At 37.5% G+C, this 19298-nt stretch overlaps 1 protein-coding gene across 10 annotated transcripts in view; it reads left to right on the top strand.

Moving 5' to 3' along the window:
• The window catches only part of rbm20 (RNA binding motif protein 20), a 52473-nt gene that overhangs the window by 8482 nt on the left and 24693 nt on the right, over positions 1-19298 (top strand). For 4 of the 10 annotated variants that reach the window (XM_037109104.1, XM_037109113.1, XM_037109128.1 and 1 more), the window contains one exon: positions 14438-14559. The exons of 5 other annotated variants lie outside the window; for them this stretch is intronic. In XM_037109104.1, coding sequence (XP_036964999.1) covers positions 14543-14559 — 17 coding nt within the window. In that variant the 5' untranslated portion in view covers positions 14438-14542. Of the gene's footprint in view, positions 1-14437; positions 14560-18561; positions 18707-19298 lie in introns of those variants that run through there. One more of the 10 variants, XM_037109158.1, reaches the window with a different exon arrangement.

The following is a 19298-nucleotide window of genomic DNA, read 5'->3' as shown; positions in this document are numbered from 1 at the left end:
CATCTATATAAAGGTGAGAGTAGATCGAGATCATTTGATTTGAATCTTTTACAATTAATTTTCCTTGTTACCTAAAAAATGCGAATAGGTTGTAAATAAAGAGAATGTAAACTGGCTGTAAACTATTATTTAAAACACCTCATGTAGGGTTAGGGTAAGAATTGGAAAAGATGTGTTGAATCTATACTTAATTAACTATTATATGCATTGTTTACATCAAGGAGAATACAGCATCGTTTTTAACACTTAACATATAAGGGTTTAAAAATGTTTAATGGTCATATATTCAATATAATTAACTGCACTGTCATTTACTGCTGTGTTGTCTTTATCTTTATTCTTTATTTCTTTATATAACTACCAAATTCCCGTTGAACATAGCATACCTCATCTTTAAGACTTAACACGACACTTGAAAACATGCTTATTTGGAATTGGGAAATTATGACGTATTATAAATTAAAACAAAAATGCATCTGGGGAAGGCATTAAGTCAGACCACTTGCTGTGAAAACATGCCGAGGGACTACATTTAGTCCATTGGCATATACGCTATATAGCACTGAGGTTATAAGAGACAGCTAAACCAAAGTCCGTTGCTTTGGAGCATTACATTTTAAGTTAGGAGTGAATGGTCCTTTTTAAAAACTTTAAGTGATTAGTATTTTTGTCCACATTTGCAAACAGTGGTGGTGACAACCATGTTGTTTGTATTAAGGATTATATATCAGATTGTTACATTTATAAAGTGTTGTCCACAGCAGCCTTAGTGTGCACTGGATGCTACTGGAAACTGGCTTTAATGGTCAAAGAGTTTTCATGGACCCAGTCATGATAATGAAAAGGAGCATGGAATGAAATTGTGTGTATTTTGTGTAAATGTGTTGGTTGCAACATTAAGTACAAGTCCAACACTCCATACATGGATTTTAGGTCTGCAGTTTATTTTAGATCATCAGCGAATTAAGGATGTGCTGCCCCACATGATATCCTGCTGGGTTGTGTAAGATTATGTGTTAGCAAATAAGAATACTTCTGAGAAATATTTTTGTATAATGGTCTGGTAACAGAAAACTTCTTAAAACCATAAACACTCTGGGTTGCATATTTATAACATTATAATTGCAGATACTGTATGTTACCATTGTATTTGATGGAATGATACCATAGTGTATATTGCAATAATTTATAGTTACACTCAAATTGATAGATGTGGCCTACAATATAGTTAACATATATTTTTTTTACACTACTTGTTTACAGCTTTCCCAGTACTTGTTGGTTACAAAATGGTTAAGTATTGGAAAACCTCATGTTTCAAAATTGATAAATGCAGCTGAGCCTCATGCAACATTGCACAAAATTGAAATATTAAAACGTTCTTTGAAAATTGAGGATGCTTTAAGTATTGTAGGTAGGCAAAAAAGTAAATCACAAAATAATAAATGACAACAAATTGACCAGAAAGTTGTAACATTATGAAGACAAATTAAGATATAATAAAACCAATGCGAGTCAAATTAAACATGCCCATACAGAGTAGGAATAGTGCACATAAACATAAAGACCAATAGCAGTTCTTCATATGGACCAGGTTCAAGGGGGATAAGATATGCGATGTGAGATAGTTATGGAATAAGTGAATGGGGGCAACTTGCTGACCAGCTGTCTCCATCTTAATGTTTTTTTTAACACTAACACACTTTTTTTAACAACTTCTTATGGTTTTCTTTAATCCCCTCTAAATGTCCACTTTGAAGAAAAATTACAAACAACCTCATAAACATATAGTTGATAGGAGTGAATAACATGGACCTTGTTTGGTTTGAGTTCTGATTATAATGCAGTAATAGTCATCAATATACTCCTGACAGCAACTACAACTACAACTCTTCCTTAGAGAAGGTAGGATGCTTTTGTCATTGCTTTAGCAAGTCCCTGAGTACAGCTGAAGGACCCAGGTGGCCAGAGTCATGGTTGAGGATACACTCGCTTCTCTTTGGTTGATGATGAGTACTCTGCGATGGATTGTGCCTCAAGAGAATTGTTAAGAGAACAGAGATTAGTTAAGCATGGTTAACATGTTTTTCCCTATCTTTTTCACATTATCATTCATCCTTTCCCTGTTTTCCCAATTTCACTTTCCTCATCTAACCGCTCCTTCCCACCTGCTGGCTCTATATCACTCTGACAGCATGTGACAGAAGGGAAAGTTGTCTAAGCAAATTTTACCTTGTGCCACAGTCCATGTTGCTCCTCTCAGTACACTGACGTGTGAAAATGCCACAGGAAAGGTAAATATCACTGGGTTGTGTTTTTTTGTCATTCATTCTGCTTTATTGGGTGTCATGGTTTATGCGTTTATCAGTTAGATTTTTTTTCTTGTACTGTGGTGCCAGCAAAATGCATTTCACGGCCTGACCTGCCGGCACCAGATGGTTTTTATATTGCTTTCCTGACACTCAGTGGTGTAAAGGGTACCTTTTGCTGTAAAGCAGTATAAAATAAATCCTTCAGATGTTATGTTGCCCTTTCTCTTTGTAGTTAGTTATAAAACCCGCTAGTTAGTTGACATGGGTCCTGTGTTTGTAATTTTAACACATTTAGAACAGAGTAACAAGTAATGATGGCGTAATGGACACACACATATATATATATTTTCAAATTCTTTTAAAAATATTTGTTTTTCATTTAAATTTGGCTTAATACCGTTGGTATTGTCACTGATTTAATGGAAAACATGCATTTATTTTTTCTGCAATTATCGTATTGTACATTAATGCCATTAATGTTTATTAGTTGAAACCTGCACTTTGCTTTGTTGTAATGAAAGAAGATTTTTCTGTCTAGAACAGGAGTTTTGATTTTACGTTGTTTTTACTAGTTCCATAACTGATCTATAATTAGCCCATCTATCTCCGTCTGACTGATATGTGGTTGAATCTTTAGAATGTTACAAAAACAACAAGTAACCTTACTGGTGAAGGGAGAGTTTTAGTCCTGTCCCACTGAGCATGATTAACAAGAACTAATCTGGCGGGCTTTCCTCCACCTCATGTAACTTGTCTCAACGCTTGTCTGGACTTAGATGTGACGATTGATTAGGGAGCTGGCTTTACTGCTCTGTGACATAGGGGAAATCTGTGGCATTTGTTTGAACAAGGCTAAGCAAAATCTGATGGACACAAATGATTTTTCTTTAAATCCTGCAACTCAGATGTGGTTCACAGTTCAACCATACAGGTTAGGTGGTGATAGGAAGAGGAAAGGAAGTGTTTATACAGTGGCCAGTGTTGCCTCCGTCAAACTGTTTTTTGAAATGCTAAATAGGTTATACTCTTTATGGTTGTTATTATTAACATAAAAGCCTCACTGGCCCAGGGTTAGATGTTATCTGTTCTTTAGCAACAGTTCCTATCAATAGGCTACATCTTATATGGATTCAGTAGGTGTTTCTCTTCCTTTGCTTACAGGAATTATAAATTTATTGCTCCACCTTCTGTAGTCTTACTACCATCTCCCTTCCCACCACCACCTTAAGCATGTGTTCATTGCTGTGTTGACACGTGGCAACAACTGTGGCTAATCTTGATGTTAAATGGCTGACAGTTGCATGGCACCAGGCAGGGGCCTCCTAACCCTCATAGTTACTATTGCCATTATAAAAAAAAACACATCCAAGATATCAGCCTAAATCACAAGGAAGAAGAATGCCCAGTTCCCTCCAACTTAAAGATAGTAAACCTTTATTTATCCAAAAGTAATTCTAATGGCAGTATCAAAAATGTCACAAGAGAAGGGGAACATTAAAAGTCACAAAGCAACATAATCTTGCCACACAGCTCTCAAACATACTTTTAACTTTTTACTTGGGTTGGTTTGCAGTCTGTAAAATATGTTCACATGTTCACAAAACACATGTATACAAATTATACCCAGTATTTATGGAAACGCTTCAGTGCAAAAGTGTGTATTCATTTATAAATTGCTAATTTTGGCTACTTCAGCTTTAAAGGTTCTGTAACTCTTCTGCTTAGATTGTTGTATTGGTTTGAGTTAGTTTGTGGCATTATTGCACACATCAAAAAATTGTGTTAAGTCAAATTTTTATTTGTCATTTGGCTGTCTTTTACTGTTATACCAGAGTTTGTGCAAGCTGCTGATGTCTGATTTCATCAATAAAATTGTCACCAAATATCCACCAGTACTGTAGAGTTGATACAGTCTGTGGTTCTCATGCTGAAGCCTACAGTATTATGCCCTGGTGGGAAAGGGTTTACAGGCGATGAGTTGGTAGACTTAGCAGGGCTAACTATCTGGAACAAAGGGAGTGGGCAGAGTTAAAGAGGCTTAAATGTCTTTATAAACTGTACGGACATTAAAAGATAGCAATGAGAAAAGATAGTTGTCAAATATTTCCATCTGTATATATTTACCAATGAGATTTGCACATAACTTGGACAGGCTTGAGTGGGATACGCCAGTTAATCCTGAAATCATCACAGTTTCAGAGTTTGGGTCTGGTGCCGGTATAAATGTATCTGTAATGTGACTAGTGGTTTCAAGTGATTGTCTTTTTACGTGATACAGAAAAATGTCAATCAGTTAATGAAATGAGAGGCTGGCATATCATTTCTGGTTTCATGCTTAATTAAATTTGTCTGGAGTCATCAGTAGCAGAAGCAAACTGACATACAATAAAACATAAGACTGGTCCAATACTATAATGGTAGTGAACTAGAACTTCAACTAGTGTACAGAATTGTCATATTCTATCAACTTCTCATTGCTATGTAACCTACACACTTTGCTCTTCAAACTGCATTAATTGTAATATAGTTCTGTTGTGTGACTGGCTACCACAGAACAAACCAGAATGTTACAGTTTTGTCAGTACAGGGTTCCAAATAGTCAATATTTTATGATAAAATCTTAATATAACAATGGTGAATTATACTTACATTACATTGCACTGAATTGATTTTTCGGTACAGATGTGACATTTGAATAAAACACATGACTGTAATAGTTTATATCTACTTTCACACCAAAAAGTTACAATCATGCAGACAAAGCGTTAACTTTGAGAGACATTTACTCTCTGGATTATTAAGCAGGAGTTGACATTAGCTCTAACTACAGGAGACAATGAATCAATCAGACCTTTGGGATTAACTCTTCATCACTACTCTCCCAGTCCCTAATGCTTAAATATATGACCTGGCAGAGTTTAAAGGTCTCAGTGTGAACACAGTCTAAATTTAAAAGGTTGTTCATATGAAACTAATGAAGTGCACAGCCCCCCAGGAAATATAAGGTGCAGGCTGCAAGTGTCATATTAACATGAGACAAATATGAAAGTGTTTATTGTTAGATTAGATTGAAGATCTGAAACTTGTGTATCTGTCTTTATGTGTATGTATAGGGACTGTTAGTTTTTTTCATTTCATGTGTTTGGGTTTTAAATGTGCTTAAATGAACATATCTATACATTTTACACATTAATTTTATTCAATCGAAATTTACAGAACAGCACAATTACTAGGGATGTTTTTACCAATTATAGGGTATAATGTTTTTTAGTAACTTACTGTACAGTAAACATTCTCTATGTCTAGAAATAATATGACATTGTAACTCACATTTCTTTGCTTTTGTATTGCAAAGACATCCCCTTGGATGCTTAACAGTATTATGTTCAGAAAGAAAATGCTGGAAATGGCAGACAGAAATGACAACAATTTTCTCCACATCCAAACCATATGGCAGAGGCATTCCTCATGCCGCATACACATTATTTTGTATCATTGTATTAATATTAACCAGAAGCCAGTCATTCGACTAAAGGATGACTGACAGATCATATTGAACAAGTTCCCCCTTGTGACAATCAAATCTTGAATATATTCCAATATCTTGAAAATTCTGTGCTGAAACTGGACCGTCAGTGCAAATGCAAGATTTACTCCACTGTGCTGCTGTGAGGATTGCATGAACAAAATAGCCAAAATAGCAGTTGTACATTATCAAATTGTTGGAATGTATTACTGTATATAAATGAAAATGTATAATTTGCCTGAGATCATAATCTGAATTAAAGGTTTGTACATACGGATTTTTTGTTCTGTGAGTCGAGAGCAGTTATCCCATTCTTCTGTACCACCTCCTTTTCTTGTTTCTTATATTTATTCATTTGTAAAAATCTGGCAAATGATTTAGTGAGACCTAAAAATTGTATGTCCACAAATTTAAGCAAAGAATGTTTTTTTGGAAGGGAAGTTTAGGAGGGGTGGATGTTGTCCACCAAGACAAGACAATTTGGGAAAGACTGTAATATAATGAATAATTGACCACTATTTAGTGTATTATATCTTGTGTCTTCCAGTATAAATCATAAATCAATCATTCATCAAATCTGAAATACAGCAACCATTAGCCAAGGTCACACATCATACACAGAGTTCACTGAACCGCCTCAGCTACAAATTTTGAGAATGTACTGAAAGCATGTTGCCCTGCAGTTTTACCAGGAGATTAGGGGTGTCTAAGTGACACATACACCCACCTCCTGTTTTAAGTCCCACGCAGCCGCTCTACTCTGCTCTGCTGTGTTAGGCCGGCACCAACAGCTGAGACCAGGGGAGATTGTAGCACGTGCGCTCACCCCAAAGGCATTTTGCTTTCGTCCACATGAAGTGAGGGCCAGAGAACAGGAAATCAAATTTACTGTACCTCCGCCACACACAGGTGCAGCACACAGACAGACACACACACACAGACACAAACACACAGACATGTTTACGCGCACGCGTGCAACCACACACACGAACACACGCACTTAGTTGATTAACTTCTCTCAGTGATTCAAAGGAACTGTATTATATTGAAAGACTCTGTCTCACATAGTCATTCTCTATTGTGTGTGCATAACACATTCAAGTATTTCTATACCGACTTGTTTGTTGTTTCGGTAGTAAAGAAACATGTGTAGGTTTTAAAACAAGCATCCAGAGATCCAGATTTATGAGTCTGGAGTCAGCAGTGTCTAACAAGGTCACAGATGTTACTTTGTAATAAAGGAAGATCATTACAATCAGTAGTTTTTTACAATCAAATTACCTTTTTATTTGTTGTCGCCAAATTATTACACTATCTGTATGAGACTCTAAAAAACAAGTCAGAGAGGCGACATAAGCACTGTTCACACTTCTATATGCTTTTAATCATATGTGGCATTGAGTGGCAGCTCGAAGGGCCTGGTGATTTGTGGTTGTATTATGATACAGTTGGTCATGTAATAGGGTTGGCTCATGTTGCTTTTTGACCCGTTCCTATTTGTTTTCTCTCATCTGAGGCAAGAGTGAAAAGCTGAGGCAATGGACTATAGCGGCTGTTCTCAGTCTGGCACATTCAGAACATATGCTATCTGGAGGGTACCAGGTGGGCAGTGTATAAATTATCAGACTTGCCATTCCTATCCAGCCAAACCTCCATCCCTCCCCATCTTCTTTTACCAGCAGGTGTATTTGGAATACTGGGTATTCAGATTTGTCTTCAGAGTTGGAAGTTAATATAAAGCTGTGCAACTCAACAATTGTTATTTTCAAATAGGATCTACAGCATTGCTAATAGATAGAAATGTCTGATATTCACTGTGGAATATTGGGACTCGATTGTTATACCAGCCCCTGCCAACTGAGGAAGCAGGTGAACAGGACCACTGATATTATGTTGAGTTGTTGACAGTTGAGAATGCCTTGTTGCCTTGCGACTGGTGTCAAAATAAATGAAGGCTATTGATACTAATGTGCTATGGTAGATAAAAATGTCAGAATATGTTTTTTTTTCCTTTACAGTTAAGCAAAATAATCATCAGCAACACACAAATACAGTGAGGCGGCTGTGGAGTAATTTAGGACAAAAAGCCCGTGTCTTTGTCTTTGGATCTTACACTTTCTGCCAGCGTTAGCCCTTTAACCTTATGTTAACTGACACTGACTCTATTGTGCTGGATTACAAAGTCGACATGGGATCAAATGTGTCAATGCTCTCCCATTTTCCAACTCCACTGTCTGCATTATAGCGAGTCATAAGCAAATCCATCTCATTCATCTTCTTTACTTCCACTTAAAACAAACTTTATTTTGTCTTTGCTTAGATGCATTTAAATGGGGACAGGTTTTTTTTTACATGAATGTTCAACTGTTAATTCTTGACCTTTGAGACAACTGCTGGCTGAGATGATCAAAAGACTTTATTTGATTGCTTGTTATATCTGTCAGATGTTACAAAGGCCCTACCAATGATTTATTTTCGGTTTATGTATCCATCATTTTGCAGTCTAAGTTAAATGAATAGAACCATTACTGCCATTATTTTAATATACATTCCCCTTGCATGCTTTAAACCGAAGGTATTAATATACAACTATAACCCCTTTCATTCAAAAAAATCCAGCAAAACCCAAAACATCTGGATTTTGTATTAAATGTGGGCGCAGTTGTCATCAACTCCCACGTCAAATGACTCAGCAGTAGTCACAGGTGATTGTCGGCTCCATCTGAGCAGCTGTCATGGAGACACTACACTGAGGTTGGTGGCCACCATAACTTTTGCCACTTGTCAGTCACAATGACCTGTATAAAAGTTAAGGACACTGGCTTGTTAGAAAGAGAGATATTTTCATAGTAAAAACAGTACCATAGTCGGTGGGTTCTGTGTAACTATCCAAACCTTTTCAGCGGTCTGATCAGTAGTCAGATCTGCGCATATGCAACTCTCAACAGAGATGAAAATGAAGCAAGGTGCCTCAGTCCTTAGCTCCAGCCCTCATCAGCTCCAGAAAATAATATTTGTCTAATTCAGAATGCTATTGATTTTTTTTTCCTTTTAAGTTTAATGTCTTCCGGATGAAGTCTGATGAGGCATATGATCTGATGCCTTCTACTGTTCTGTTGTTCCAGAGTCTTTGTGATGATGAACGTGATACACACACAAAAAAGGAAAACGAAAAGAAAGAAAAAACAGAAATGCGAACTCATCTACTGTTAATGGAAAAGATGTAAATCGCCTGTTTTTCATATTAAGTTTTACGCATGTTAAAAAAACATACATTTTGGTGTAAAAGGTTGAATTTTTGAGCTTACCTTTTAAATTGTGTGATGATAGTGGCTTTTAGCTAGATATACAAAGTACACATTTGACTTGTGTAGTAGTGTTTCTGTGGAAAATTATTGATGATGCTGTCCACACTGTCTTTCAGTTGCTTTGGTGAGTGCATAGTTTTATATTGCAATTTGTGTCTCATGGGTACTGTAAAGAGTACTACTTGTGCAATAAAGGAACTCTGTTTTGCAGAAACACTGTAGCTATAGTTACACATTAACTTAACCACTCTTTCCTATTTAGCACTTTAGCTGCAGATTTTACACCAGTGGGATCCACAAAACTTTGGAACAGAGTTACATTTAGGGATTAGATTTAAATGGGCTAAGCATGGTGGCAATAAGAAGAGTGACTCTCATGAGACTTCATCGCCACCAGTGAGAACCACTCAATCTGTCATCAATCCCACTTTGTATTATCTTTCCTGTAATCAAAAACCATGGCACTTTGCCAAACTCTCTGCACCATAATAGTAAATGAATTTAGGGTAGTCGTTTATGAATATGTTCCAAAGTCAATAACTGAGTTAATTTCACAGAGAATGTCTGCAAGGTTGATTAGCATCTATATCACATGTTTTAGCAACTACATCAAAAAAAGATTCCAGGTTTTCAGAAGAAATTGGGAAGCAGGATATTAGAGAATGTGTTAATGTGTTGTGCAATAACGTGGTGAACAGGCATTTGCATGCAGTTGGTCAGCAATCAGAGGTGCCCCATTAACATAACTGAATGGCATATTTAAAGAGCATTAAAAGCAATGCTCTATAAATTCCCTGTAGTGATATATGACTCTGCAACTTGAAGAGTTTTATTTTTCTCTTTTTGGTCAGAGCAGTTAGGCTGACGACTTAGCTCAGTGATAGGAATGGCTCTGTAGTGGGAGAGTGCAGAGTATTTTTATACTGTGTCGGGGTTTTACAAATAGCTTACTTGTCTCTCCTGGCTTTTCTCATATAGGGAAATTCACTTATTAGATTTACTCATTTGAAGAGTAAAGAGTTGCACTGATGGAGCCTGCAGAAATCCAGCTGAAATGTTTTAACCGTATCAGTCCTAGTGAAGCGCATTCCTATCCACCATTAAAATGAGGTTTATAAGGAGGTGAATGTTGATTCCAGCAACATTACCTGGGAGGCTATGTGCCTTTGCACTCTGATGCAGGAGCATAAATCTGCCTTTTTCTACAATCACCCCTTGATTTCAAGCGTCTGATCTGTGATGAAGCTCAACCTCTTAAATTTAAGTGCCATTGTGTGTCAATGTGTGGAGCAGCAAAAGTTCAAAATGTAGTATATTTTGGGTGTAGTGGTGAGTCATGTAAAGATTTATGGGTTTGGAGTGAGTCACAGCAAAAACCTTACATGACACCAAAATAGTTACTTTGGAAACTAGGTCAGGCCATGCATCATCATTGCGTGGATGTAACATGTTTGAAGCGCAGAGAAATATGGTGGGTGTTGGGATTATTATTTAAAAAAGCTCTAAGCGCTTTAGCTTTAATAACTCTGTTATAATTGTTCATTAATCTTGCAGGTTAATGGCAAATGAGTGAATGAAAGCCAAATAATCCTCTCCATTCTATCATTACACTTGACTCGTCACTGTTTTGTAACTCATTACAGTTCCTTTATTCTTTGACACGTTCTTTTTTCCACCAATTTAGACTTTTTCTCTTTTAAATGTTTGTGCCTCAACCTGGAATTAGAGTTTACATTTGAATTCTTAAACTCCACATTTCCAACATTAGCTCATATTGCTGGCTCGAAGGTAGAATAAATCTTAAGTCAACCTCCACTTTCCTGGCTTTTGTTATTAGTCTCACCGCTGCTGCAGTCAGGATCAGGTATGGATGAAGAGTTGTGTGTGTGTTTGCATGACTAAAGAGAGTAAGAAAATAGGATGTAAGAGAGGCTGAAACAGAACAAATTTAAATAGGCAGAGAGACGCTAAGAGAGCGAGTTGTAGATGCATACACAGAAAGAGAAAATGATAGAGCAGTGTTGTAATGCCTGGCAGTGGGGGATAGATTAGAAATCAGGCATGCTAATTGGCCACCTAAAATACCCTGTGTGACGAGGGAGGAGGCCTAGAGGGTCTCTGTTTGTCAGCACAAGGTCAAAAACCATACCAAGAGCTTCCTGTTGATTAACCTCCCAGGTAAACAATTGCCCCTCAGGGAGGTGGGAGGGCACATGTGGCAGCTTATGAGCTGCCTTTTGAGATTGTTGTTATTAAGTAATTTTGCTATAATTGCACTGCTGATGTAAATCTGTTCTTCCTTTTTTTATCGGACTAACATGTACTGTCATAGCTGAAACTTGTAGAGTGAGAGTGTGCTGTGCAAATTAAATAAATAAAATTGCTTACATGTTTGCGTGTGTGGGTCTCAGATGCAGCTGTCAGTGACCCATCATTTGAAGGTAGCTCAGCAGTAACCTTTCTGCCTCATTGGAGTGTGGATATTTCCCCTTGGAGACAGTAAAGTGAAGATAAAAACTTCTCCATCTCAGATTGGCTATGTTAAAAGGTATTATCTTGCACAGGCGTTAATAATACCTCCTCATATGATTCCCTTGCATTTTCTGAACAAATAAGTCAATCCTACCATGTCATTTATTCTTCAGTTGTGACACGCTTGGACTGGCAGGTTTCCCCCAGTGTCAGATACTGTGTTGAAAAAAACATAATTTAAGTTTAGTTTCAAGTTATACACGAATGAAACTCAAGCAAGATCTTGATATTGTATATTTGTGACCATTGAAATATAAAACACAAAATGAAAAGTGGGTTAGGGCTTATTTTGTTGTTTCTATTTTATGAGAGTGTATTATTTCAGTGACCAGGCTGCGTAGAGAAATCCCTCGATGGTCATTACTTCAGGGCATAGCCAACCCATTCTGTCCACTGGCTTTTAGAGGGATTTCTCACTTACACTGGGGTTTTGCTGGGCAACTTTCTCTTTTTCTTTTTCCCTCTTTTGTTCATGTGTCAGTTTGGGGATTCTGCAGAGCAGCTGTTTGAAAAGTTGCTGAGTTCAGTCACTTTCATTGTTTGCGTAATTTGTACTAATGGCTATTTGAGCAGCCTGTGATGCCAGCAGCTTCCTGGGATGAGACATGTTGAGCCATATGGCAGCACTGCCCTTCCTGTCACTGTCAGACCTGTATTGTGTCCACCACGTGTCTGCGTGTGTGTGATTGGCTGTTTTCCCCTAAATGTTTGATCCATCTGTTCTCTTCACTTTAAGCAAGATTGCCTTGTGGTGTGTCTGTTGATTTATTTCTAAAATGTGATGGCATGATACTGTGATTCAACATTTCAGGAGCCTCGAGACAACCATATGAATCCATTTTCATTTAATTTCAACTCAAGATGGCTGAACTATACTCATTATTTGTGTGGAATCCATCTTAGTTAAACAGTGGTCAGTGCTGTAATTTCAGCAGAAATGAACAGATTATCAAGTACAAGCATCAGCATTCTATTATTTACTCCAGTCCTCATAACCTTTTGACCATGTCAGTTCTTAAATGTGGCTTAAATGTGACAAATATTGAACTTGGTTATGGGAGTCAACGATAGGCCATACCATTATTTATAATGTCCTTATCTGTCTCTGTCTTAGTTTAGACATTCTGCATGCGACTGCTACTAACCAAGGAAGAAACATGAACATAGCGGAGAAAGTCCAGCCTGTATGTCATTTCTAAAGCAGAAGCTCAGTGCCAATCATATACAAATTAAACAAAATATACTAGAGGTATACTACAGTAAATTGTTTAACTTTTGTGAAACTTTGAAAACTGATTTAACACATGTAGCTTAAAAAAATCTGATAGTTTCACAATTTGAAATATTAATCCTACTTGCGCACTTTTCTTCATCCCCTTGCAATTTTCTTTGAAAATACCCACAGAATTGTCATTATGTTTGAATATGGCTTTTGTCCTCCTAACTGTGCTTTCAATCAAGTTCCTCTCCCTCTGAACATAATTAAAATAAGATATTAGATGATTTGTTCCACCCAGGAAGTCATTCCAGAGGTGAACATACTAAAATGCAATTTCCTGCATCAGGTAGTGAGAGTATGAGTACGTTATATTTTAATTATTATACATTACATATTATACATTTTATGATTGCTCTTAAAAGGGAGGATATTACACTGAATGAACAGTATTATTTGTCATCTTTTGTTTCCTGAACAGTAGTTTTGACCCACAGGGCTTCCCTTGGCAAGCATGTTCAACCACCTGTCGCAGTCATGCTGGGCTTGGACCGCTTGTTTCCTCTCAATAATTTTTTTATTTTTTATTATCACTAATCCTATATTTGATTTATCTTTAAACCTTAATGCTAGCTGTTCAAAAGGAATGAAGTAGTTTTGAGTGATGGGAGGTGAGAAGGGTACTGTTATGCCATTGGCTAGGAGGTCAGCTAGTGGGATGACGTAACTGGGTTTCATTGGTATTTGTAAGCATGACAGCAGTGACAGATGGTAAAATGCAATACTTGCTTTGGACAGAAATGGATCAGAGTGGGAGTGAGGTAAGAACTTGGGAGAGAGGGTGATATGAAATGAAAGAAGGAGGGAGCGAGGGATTGAAGGAGGGGTTTTGGGAATCATTGCTACGTCACCTTGTACACCAATATAGCTCTGATGTTGCTGACCACTGTCAGGGAAGACTCTAGTTAGGTGTTTGTGACTGTAACCTGTAGCTACTCATCAGAAGAACAAATAATGCCTGTGAAAAATGTAACGTGAGATTTCATGTTTATAACGGGAACTGCAGAATTTCATAAATGAAAATTGAACAACACAGCAGCAGCCAGTGAAAAAGAAATGTACTGTCTACACCCGGGCAGCAGCTATAAATAACTATTTCAGAGCAGCAGGAAAAATGGCTGGCCAGGCTCAGTTATCAGAGCCAACACAATCTTCCTCTCACCTCATGTTACTTCACCTCAGAGTTTTGTGATTGTTTCTGTGGTTGAATCCCTACCTGGGAAATATTTCTCTAATAGACACGACCTTAAATTCTGCATTTTTTCTTTTTTTAATCTAATATGGGCTTCCAATTTCCATATTTCCAATTTCTGTAATTCTGCCCTGTGCTCACTTAATTCTCCTTCATTTGTTTGACTGACCTGAGGATTAAGAAACAAGGACTATTTTTTGTCACCCTTCAGGCTACTGTATCAGGATCTATAGCTGCTGTAAGGTTAGACTGTCCCTTCAGCCTGTGCTCCATACTTCTTTTTGTCGGCAGCAACTTTTACAAGCCAGCAAGATCTCTGATGTCACTCTGTCCAAGCAAGCTGTTCGGAGACTTAGTCACCTGGCCCACAGCTCTCAGCACCCAGTTTGACACTCAATGTCAGTGGATCCCAGGTAACTGAAGGGCTTTTCTTAGCACTTGTCAGCACTCTCACATCAAAACTGACCACAAAACATCTGATTGGCCAGAAATAAGGGGCAAGTGTTGATAATCTGTCAGAAAAGTGGTGTTGTTGGAATTTATGGTTTACTTTGGAAAAGTGCACTGTGAACATATTTTTTTAAAATACATAAATTGTGTTTTACGACATTGTTAAACATTCTTCAGGTTTGTTTTTGTTTTTTAGAAGTTTGTCATCAAGCTTCAAGTGATACTTTATTGCATGGTAAATGCCCTTAACAGATGTTATCCTGAAGTTCTCATATGAACATTATATCAAACAAGGACTAAAGGCTAATTGCAGTTTTCCTGCTGCGGGACTTTTTATTGGAATGCTCTTAAAGTTCCACACTTGGAAAGCAGCTGTCAAGTCAGAAGGTTCCTTTTGACCTGTATGTTTCTCTTTGACCCCAGTATCCTGTGTTACACTTCCCTAATGGTTGAAACGCAATCACCTACAGCTACCACGTGTATATGAGAGACAAGTGGAGAAGAATGTTTCTCCAGCGTAACCCTCTTAGAGTTTCGTTGCGTGTATTTGGGTTTGTGCGTGACTAAGTCAGCAACGTAATGTCAAGCCTGTGACCCTATGGGCTTATTTGATAGCGTTTAGGCCACATGCAATTCTAGTTACCTCACAAAGTTTTGTTTCCTTTTGATATCACATCATAAAACCATTTAACTGATCCCCAACATAAATCTAACCATTTTACAAGCATCATCTGAGAAACTTGGTATGAATCAAAGTGATGCTTCACTGTGGACGCGCTGGCCTTGTGGTGGTCGTGAGGGGCCAGACCCGATGTCTCTGTGGCCAAGATATCTCAACCATTGCTAGGGTGCCATAAATCAGGAACCACCCCCCTTTACAACTGTGCCAAATGTGGAGCACAGCAAGTTGACCCTGCATCCTCACTCATACCTCGCCCCATGAAACCGTCTCTCATGGCATGATGGTGGCTATATGTTGACTATGCAGGCTGTGGATACGTGTCTGATTTGTTGAAAAGTTAAATTAAGGCTCTGGCATGTCAGTAACTGTCTGCCATATTGGGAAGAGTAAGGTTGCATGTTACCCTCTTGATCAGCATCTTGAGTCACATATTCTGAAGTTCATGTGTCTGCGCATTTGTTGTGAGCCTGTGTATATGGCTGTGAAACAGTCTTTTAGCCAACTGTGTATAAGGCGTTGGAAAAAGATTATTGTAAGCACTTAAATCTTATTCCAAAGCTGACCTTACCAAAGTGGCATTGTGTTTTAAGTCACAGTTTGTAAGTAACTGCCTGCAAATGTAAACATTGTGACTCTCATTCTTGCCTGCTGAAAAGGAACTGTTGATGAAATTGATTACAGTGCCCTCCTATGGCAGGCTGACGCACCCCTGCCAGACCTCCAGGGGCCAGTTATGGCAATATGTGGCACCACCTAGTGGGCCATGGGAAGAGTGGTTTTTGAGCCCGATGTGTGTAGGTTTGTGCCTTTTTTTCCCATGACAGGCCTTTCCATGATCATATACTCCTTCCTGTTCTACTCCACAGTGGCAGGAAAAAACATATTTGCTAAACAACAATTACAAATAAACAAAGTGGAATTTAAAATATGATACAATTTCTTAAGCATCATAGAATGTAATCAGCAAGGAGTTGAAGGTTTTAGTTAAATACAAGTGACTAAGGTGTGATACTGATTTTAATTTCAGAAAAGTTCTGAAAATATATCCTGGCATGTATAGTTATACATTAATCATTATCATACATTGGTCATACAAAGTTATACGTGTGTACTAGTATAAAATAGACTGTGTTATTGACAGAGATGGTATGGGTCGGATTAATGTAACCCTACCATTGCAATAGTGATATAAATAGTAATAGTGATAAGAATGTACTGTATTGTTTGATATTATCATATAGCATTTATGGTATTGGCACTGGATGAAAAGTGGCTTGTTCTCTCTTTGCTCTCTGGGTGTGATGCTAACAGATGGAGTGACTGTAAATCTGTCAGGGTGTTACCTCCCTGGGAGTTGAATACTTGTCCGCTTAGGTAAAGTGCTCATTTACAGCTGTTAAAAATCTGCAGATGGAGTTCTATAGAAGAAGGCAGATAGGAAAAGTAACTGCTACAGTAGATGAAATAAGAGGCCTACATGAAGCATTGTGCTGGAAAATGTATTTTTAATTTGACACCAGTCAATTTTACAGTGCACATTTATCAGACTATACCAAATGTTATACATAATTCTGAATAAGGTTGTTCGTCAAAATAAATACTGTACCATGCCAAAGTAACACAGTCAGCCAACATAGGAATACAATGAAAAAAGTGTCCAGCACTCTCATATTATTGCTTCCTTTAATTGAGTGATTAAGTGAAAATAAACAGCTATAAACAACACCCAAAGTAAATGGAATATCGAAAACAATTATGTTTGTATGTTATGTTGCAATTGTATCATAATTAATTAGAAATAATTGGTATTCACCAAGAAAGTACATTATTTCTTCTTTCAACACCTTTCATTCATTTATTTTCTACAAATATAAAGAAGATATCCTTTCAATTGAAAAAGATCATTCAATTTCCTCTCATTCACACAATGAAGGCACAATGAGTAGAATTCACTCTGCAGGCTGCAGTGTGTTGAAGCTTGCCACACCTTTAAGGAGAAAACAGAAATTAGGGATGGATCATTCACAATTAGTTATTTTAATCAAGTCATAAATCTCTGCATATATCATTATATCAAAATAGCGTATATATCATTGTGTGTTATTAGAAATGTGGTTGTGCTTATAACATGTGATATTCAAGATGATCCTCTGACCTTAATGACCATTTTTTAATTTTACTCAACATTCTTATGAAAATGAGTCATACTTTGTTTAATAACTCATATGAAGAGAACCTTTTTTATTGACTTCCTTATGATTGACCAATAAAACATATCTTATAATTAAACTTAAAATTATACAAAAATGTGGTTTGGGTTTATTTGCTTTGCTAGTTAACAGGTAAACCTTAAATATTTTGTTTCATTTGTAAAATGTCCCCAAAACATCTCATAAGTTAAGTCAAGCTTCTTGATACTTGATACTAAAAGCAGAGCAAAAGTCTAAAATGCAGATAAAACCTTGCCCAGTAAAATAGAATTAAACAATAAACTAATTATTTCAGATTCAGTTTTTACTGTAGTTGCTCAAAAAGAGTAATGCCAGTATGTCTAAATCTGTATCAGCCATCAAGGAACTCTTTGTCTTTACGGTTTTAATTTTAAAATTGAGAGAGAGTTTTTTTCAAAGCGCAGAGAAGCCACTCGTACACTATAAACACTTCCACAGTTCTATAAAAATCCATTGGTTGAGGTCTTGTCACTGTCTAGTTGGGTGTTACATAAATTAATGTGAAGATTGCTTTTTTGCTCTGTGTCTGCCGATCACTCAGGAAAAAATGTAAATCTCTGCCAAGAAGGCATCCATGAAAACCGCTTTGCCTCACAAATTGGGCTGTATCTGTGAGTGGCATATCATTTGGTGTTTTTAAAAAAGTGTGTGTATTTCACACCACTTTGAGAGAAGGGACAGAATATTTCATTTGATACATTACATGCAGTATGTGGCGAGATCTGATGGATGTGGTTGTAGGTCAGCAGTAATCAGACATTTTGCTGTTTTCTACTTTGAGCCTGACTGCCAGCTGTCCATTAAGCTTTGGATTGGACGAACTGCTGCTTCTGTGGATGCAGCAGCTTCAATGCATGACTGCACGACACTACCCCAAGGCCTCCTCTGTAAATACTTTCCTCCCTGTTGGTCTACTCCCGTCCCCACACACATGCTAACCACTTGTGACTTTTAATCACATGTGTCTCCTCTGCCTGTCCAGTGTTCAGTAACACAACGAAACAGCGTCTCTCACACAGGGTGAAGACCACTGGCAGTGATGTTATGCTAATGTACATGTGCTAGCATTAGTCGTCATGTTAGAGGGTAGAGACATACGTCAGTCTCAGCTGCTGAGCAGAGGTCAGGCTATAGACAAGCAGTGCAGAGTTTAGTATCAGAGGTGCAACTTGGACCTCCGCTGCCTGTCTTTTTAAGGTTAGTATGTTTCTTTAATATCTCCAGGTGAACATCTTAGCGTAAGCCTGTTGTGGTGTCGTGAAAGTGGTGGTAATTTCGTCAGCTATACTGTCTACTGTGTTGGGGAGCCATGTTGAGGCAGGATTTATAGCTGTCTGTGGTGCAGCTGCAGTGTGTTTGGACGTTGTAGGATATTCTGCTGGACGTCTCATTGGAGTCAGTGGAGGGCTATTCTGTAGTGGGACTGCACTTGAATCCTTCCTGTAATTTGTTACTTCCTCCGTGAATCTGTGGACTGATTGGGCCCATGTGGCATTTTGTTATGACTATTTAGCTGTCTTTGATCTTTTGAAAGTGTGTGTGGTTTTGTTGGGGTTTTTTTTGGTCACAGAGACAATAGTAAAATTGCTATCAAAACTTGATAAAAGTCTGCTGTGCATACATTTGTTGAAATTTGTAAAGAGTATTTTTAAGCTTTCAGATCAGCTGAAATGTTTCACAATATTAGTGCATATTTAATATTAAAATTAAAAGCTTTAGATATATTATAGGAAACTATTTTCATTTAGTATCTTTACATGTCAGCTTCTTATCATTGGAATTTTTAAAC

Source organism: Acanthopagrus latus, chromosome 1, assembly GCF_904848185.1.
Source record: "Acanthopagrus latus isolate v.2019 chromosome 1, fAcaLat1.1, whole genome shotgun sequence".
Taxonomy (NCBI): Eukaryota; Metazoa; Chordata; class Actinopteri; order Spariformes; family Sparidae; genus Acanthopagrus; species Acanthopagrus latus.
This window is presented reverse-complemented; position numbering and strand designations above follow the sequence as displayed.